This window comes from Trichosurus vulpecula, chromosome 3 (assembly GCF_011100635.1).
Source record: "Trichosurus vulpecula isolate mTriVul1 chromosome 3, mTriVul1.pri, whole genome shotgun sequence".
NCBI lineage: Eukaryota > Metazoa > Chordata > Mammalia > Diprotodontia > Phalangeridae > Trichosurus > Trichosurus vulpecula.
The window spans coordinates 1,153,042-1,159,041 of record NC_050575.1 but is presented as its reverse complement, the minus strand read 5'-3'; the positions used below and the strand labels follow the sequence as shown (position 1 = coordinate 1,159,041).

The following is a 6,000-nucleotide window of genomic DNA, read 5'->3' as shown; positions in this document are numbered from 1 at the left end:
CCAGTTTTCTACTGAGAACAATGATGGAGAACAATGCAGTCTGAAGGGATGGCACCACTATGAAATTCAGAAGGGAGAGGTCAGTGAGCAGTGAAGTCATCAGAAAGCAATCATGGGAAAGGTAGGCCTTGAAGGATGTCCAGGGTTTGAGTAGACAGCAGTGGGAAGAAGACAGAGGCTAATCCAGGCAAAGACCTTGAAGTCAGAATGAGAGTTCTGTGTTTGTGTAAAAGGGTCCTTAAGGGAATCTCTTTTCTGTCACCTTCCTGTCTTCAGGCAGATCCACCCCAAACCATGCTACTCCTGAGGCATTGTCTGGATTGCAAAGATGTCCTGCATTTTAGATTGTGTGCTTCCTCAGGGCAGGGCCCACATTTGTGTCATTCCATTTCTAGAACATTGAACAGAATAAATATTCTGATAATTGTGATGTATGAACTGGTAATGTAGAGTCAGAATCTTAGTGGGAGAAGGGAACTCGGGGCTTTTCAAGCGTCTCTTACACGAATCCTGTCTTTCTTTCTCCACCCAGGTAACATTGAGCCCCAGGTTCTGCTGGGGCAGAGTTGCTGGTGGAGCTGGCTACCACCATGGATGATGAAAATCTCCCTCCATCACTGCCAGTGGAAGGCAGTGCCTCCCACAGCCCGATCCTGGGACCCCAGCCCAGCAGAGAGCAGCCATTGAGAGAAGAGCCTATAAAAGATCAGCTTGCCTCCTCAGATGGAGCCAAAGGGGACAGGAGCTCAGGCAGAGAGAATGTGGACAGCAGTGGGGACACTTGCCAACCCGAGCCTCTGGAGCACAGGAAAAGGACAGATACCCCAGCCTCTGGGGACAGTGCTGAGGGCAGGGATGGTGACTTCTGTGATTTGTCACTCATGGACAATGTGTCCTTGGGATTTGGGCCAGGTCAGGTGATGGACTTGGATGGTGCTGAAGCTCCCAACATGAGTGGACACAGTGACTGCTGGAGGGAAAGAGAACTTGAGAAAGGGGAGGCCTCTTACAAGAAGTCTGGCCTGGGGTATCAGCAGCCACTGGGTAGTGCTCCGGGGAGCCCTTGTCCTGAAGTCAGGTAAGGGGGTCTCTTTTCTCATCCTATTACAAGTGTGGCCTAGATGCGCAGCACTGCCCTGGGAGTCACGAGGATCTGGGGATTCTAGTTTCATCTTGTCACTACTTATCTGTATGATTTAGGGCTACTCCCATCACTTCTTTGGGCCTCAGTTTCTTCATCCATGAAGTAGAGCTAATGATCTCTTCCCTCTTGGGGAAGGACCGAATGAAAGCAGAGATGAGCACTTGCTTTAAATTTTAAAGTTCAGCGAACATTAAATATCTGCTCTTAGAGCGCACCATGCTAGGCGAAGGCGGTGAAAAGATCAGAAAGCTGCCATCTTGGCCTTCCAGGAAGTCACACACTGCAGGGTGTCCCTAAAGTCTGGACACATAGGCAAAAATGCATATTTTCAAGAAATCAAATGAATGAAATTTTCAACAACATTTTAGTTAATTGGAATATTAACAAATAACATCTTCAATATGATTTCTATCATTTGCGAAGCAAAAGTTGATGCGCTTTGCAAGATTCACGTGATGCAGTAACTTCACATTGCCGTCAGCTTCAGCACCTCCACTCTTTATGCGTTTATGCGTTCAATCAAGTGCGCTGCATCTGTGATCTTCATTGAGTACGCCTTCTTCTTTACCGTACCCCAGAAAAAGATGTCAAGGGGGCTAAGGTCTGTTAATATTCCAGATATTTCAAAATATGCATCTTTGCCTATGTGTCCAGACCTTAGGGACACCCTGTAGAAGGGGATGGATAGCATATATTCTACTCGATTCAACAAACATTTATTAGGCTCTTTCTGTGTACAAGACACAAAACCAAAAGCAAATACAGCCCCTGTTCTTAAGGAATCCACACGCTGCTGAAGGATGGCACAACACATACAAATGATAAATATGAAATACGTGCTTAAGAGGGCAAAGACAATGTTACACAAATATAAGCGATGGTGGCGAGGACATGGCTGCTGCTTTGTGATTTTGCTCAGGACTTTATGTTGTTGCCAGGATGGATTTTGTCCAGCTGGAAACTGACTCTGCCTGGAAGGGAAGGGGACGTGTTCCTACAGGACTACACAATTTACATTTTTCTTGTGGGAGTTGGAGTAGCATTGGCCTGAATCACTGGGAAACATCTCCTATGGCTCTGTCCACAAATTTAGGGGCCAAGAACAGACTGAAATTCTATCACACTCTTAGAATTTGGTAGGGCAGCAATTCAATCCATTTAATCAATTTATTAATTCAACTTCCATTTCCTGAGCATATTCTCTGTCCAGGAGCCTGGGCTAAGCACTCGGGGGGATACAAAGATGGGTGGACTATGGTCCCTACCCCTGAGAAGCTTATGATCTGGTCTAGTATGGAGGAATAAGACATTTGTACCAGTAACTGATACGAGTTATGATGCAAAGGAGTGCTACAAGAGAATGCACAAAGTATACACATAGGTGCAAAGTAAACATACAAATGTTTGTGGGGGTTCAGAGAAGCAAAGAAGGATTTCACAGTCTTCTAGTGTCTGTCTTTCGCTTCTTTTTGTACCCTCAGTGCTTAGCACAGTGCCTGGCACATATTAGGCACTTCATAAATGTTTGTTGATTGATTGGTTGGTTGATAGCGTCACAGCAGGAGTACCTTTCAATCATACTTCCCTGGATTAAATGAATTCAGGGAACAGTGTGTTACAATGGAAATAGTTCTGGACTGTAGTAAGAAGACTTCTGCCTCTTACTATGTGACTTTGGGTTAAATCACTTAATCTCTCAGGGTCTCAGGTTCTTCATCCATAAAATGAGGGGGTTGGACTAGATAACTTCATGTTTAGCCTGGAGAAGAAAATCTCAAAGGGTATTTGATAGCTCCTTTTGAGTATATGAGGGGCTGTCATGTGAGGAGGAGCCAGATTTCCTCTCTTTGGCCCCAGAGAGCAAAGCCAGGAGCTACAGATTGAAGTTACAAAGAGGCAGATTTAAGCTTGATGTGGGAAAACCACCTTAACAATGAGAGCTGGCCAAAGGAAGGTGGGCTGTCTAGAGAGGTGCTGGATTATTGCTCCACAGAGGTCTTCAAGCAGAGCCTCGAAGACTACTTGTCGGGAGTGTAATAGTGGGCACTGCCTTTGGCTAGAGGCTGGGCTAGATGGCTGCTGAGGCCCCTTCTGTGCTTCTCCAACCTTGATGCTCCTTCCAGCTCCTATGACATACGATGGCCTTCCTACTTCTTTATTCTGCTCCATGGCACTAGGGTGAGCAAAAAGGGTCTGGTTTGCAGCTATGTGATACCTTTTTAATGCCATGAGGAAGCATGGTGAAGTCGAGTGACAGATGTGAATGAATGAACAAATGAATGAATGAATCTAACAAATGAATGAAAAGTATCCATTAAGCACCAAACGCCGTGCCATGTTCTGAGGATACAGATACAAAAAGTGAGACAGTCTCTGCCCTCAAAGAACTTACATTATAATTAGAGGAGACGACACATAAAGGGGAGTAGTGACAAGGGAAGTGCGTTTGGTTTGGGAAGTTACAGGGAAGGTGAGAGGAGCCAGAGGAGAGTTGATTAACAAACCTCTCCAGAATCAAGGATGCTATTGACTTGATTAGAATTCCTAGTGTAAGAGGAGGCAGACTGGGCATTGGGGGCTGGGGAGGGGAGGAAGGAGAGGTCTGTAGCAGGGTGGATGGCAGGAACATGGTTAAGATGAGTGGCTTGATGGAATGTGAAATGTGTTCTGGGGCTGAATAAGAATGGCGGGCTTGTAAAGTCTGTCACATTCATTCTCTCATCAAGACAGCTTAGCTCTGGGGCAGGTGTTCCAAAGATGGGTGCATGAAGTTCCTCAGGGTATGGTCTCCAAAGGTCTGGCGTCCACAGGGTGCCATGGCGGAATGGATGACAAGATGATGGCAGGGTGGACCCTTGCATAGGCTATGGATTAGGGGTCGGAGGACTCAGTTTCCATTTTTGGCTCCTCTACTTACCCTCCGCATGACCTTGGATGTGTTACTTAACTTTGGTGGACCTCGATTGCTTCACTTGTGAAATTACAGGGTTGAACTAGATAGCTCCTGAGGTCCCATCTAGCTTCCAATTCATCATTGTAAGATCCCTTCCTCAGAACTCTATCCTTCCTCAAGCTGGTACTGAAGTCTGGGTTCCACTCCCTTCTCCCATCTCCTAGGAATTACATAACCTCAGTTTCTCCAGGCTAGCATCATATTTGAATCCTTACCTATAGGTGTGGCAGGGTCTAGATTTCAATCAAATCAATCACTAAACATTTATCAAACATCTACTATGTAGCAGGCCCTGTGCTAAAAAAAAGAAAAAAAAAGGTAAAAGATGGTCCCTACTGTCAAAGAGCTTACCATCTAGTGGGGGGGAGGGCAGGGGACAACGTGCAAACAAATACATACAAAGCAAGCTATATACAGGATAAATAGGAATTAATTAACAGAGGGAAAGAACTAGATTTAAGAGGGCTTAAGGAAGGCTTCCTGTAGAAGGTGAGATTTTAGTTGGGACTTAAAGAAAGCCAGGGAGGCCAGTTGGAGCAGAGAGGGAGAGCATTTCAGGTAGGGGGGACAGTCAGAGAAAGAGTGTTTTGTTTGGGGAATAGGCCAGGAGGCTAGTGTTAAAGAGATCAAAGAGAAAGTATGAGGGAGTAGAGTGTAAGGAAACTGGAAAGTTAGGAGGGTAGGATAGGCTAGGCAAGGTTGTGAATGCTAAACAGAGCATTTTGTATTGGATTCTGGAGGCAGTGGGACCCACTGCAGTTTATTGAGTAGAAGGGTGACGTGGCCAAACCTGTGCTTTAAGAAAATCACTTAAGTAGCTGAGTGGAGGATGGACTGGAGTGCATCAGAGTATTGGAACAGTCCAGACATGAGGTGATGAAGACTTATACCAAGTGAAGGCAGTGCCTGAGGAGAGATGGGGGCATATTGGAGGGATGTTACAAAGGAGAAATTGCCAGGTCTTGGCAATAGCTTGGATCGGGGGAGGGGGGTGAGAGATAGTGAGGAATCCAGGATGACTCCTAGGTTCTGAGCTTGAGGGACTGGGAGGATGGTATTGCCCTTCACAGTGATGGGAATGCAGGAGGTAGCTAGGGTTTAGAGGGAAAGATAATGAGTTTGGTTCCAGAAGAAGAAAACAGAAAGCAGATGGGACAGGGAAGAGTATCAGGATGACAGAAAAAGGTGGTTGTCACCAATGGAAATGCCGGCCAATGCTATAATAATTTTTTCAATTTGGTGGAAAGATCTGATTTCCTTCAACTGAATCTCTGGGGAGAAGTGCAGACAGGCTTGCTTTTCATTTGTAGCAAGAGTTGGAAGCATCTTGGAATTTCCTGGGTGGCTGAGGCTGGTGAAGTGCATGCTCTGGGAAGAACCAGGACTCCTAACAGAGGTCCTTGTAATGGAGGGAGAGATGGAATCGAAATGTAGACATCTGGGGCTGACCTGAGAAAAAGGCCTTGTGGAAGCTGGTAAGGCAGAGTTTCAGAATGAGTATGTATCCAGTACTTTTAACTATATTGTTACATTCCTTTCCCTCATTGCTAGCCCCTGAAGGAGAAGGGGAAGACTCTCCCTCCGTCTGTCAAGTTCATACCTGACAGTTTGACCCCTTCTCACCAAATGCTGGTCGCACAAAAGACTCTCATAAATGGTAAATATTAACTAAATCTGTATATTCAAACAAGACAGCAAACAGAAATTGCAAGAGTCCTCAGATTAAAATATACCAGAAAATACATGAGAATGAATGGATGAAATCTTTTCGTGGGAATCGGCTTGAACCATGAGAGCGAGTGTTATCCAAGGGGAAAGTCTCTCTCCAAAGGCTCTAGGGAGGAAATCTGGAAATCAGGGACATGCTGAAGAGCTGCTTTCCTCTGTGTCTTCAGCTTCCAAA

General features: G+C 45.5%; 1 protein-coding gene across 1 annotated transcript in view; it reads left to right on the top strand.

The window, feature by feature from the left end:
• The first annotated feature begins 590 nt into the window (after window positions 1–590).
• Window positions 591–6,000, top strand: part of PSD2 (pleckstrin and Sec7 domain containing 2) — a 54,208-nt gene continuing 48,798 nt past the window's right edge. Inside the window, exon 1 of the mRNA XM_036750911.1 lies at window positions 591–1,078. Coding sequence (XP_036606806.1) covers window positions 591–1,078 — 488 coding nt within the window. The remainder of the gene's footprint in view (window positions 1,079–6,000) is intronic.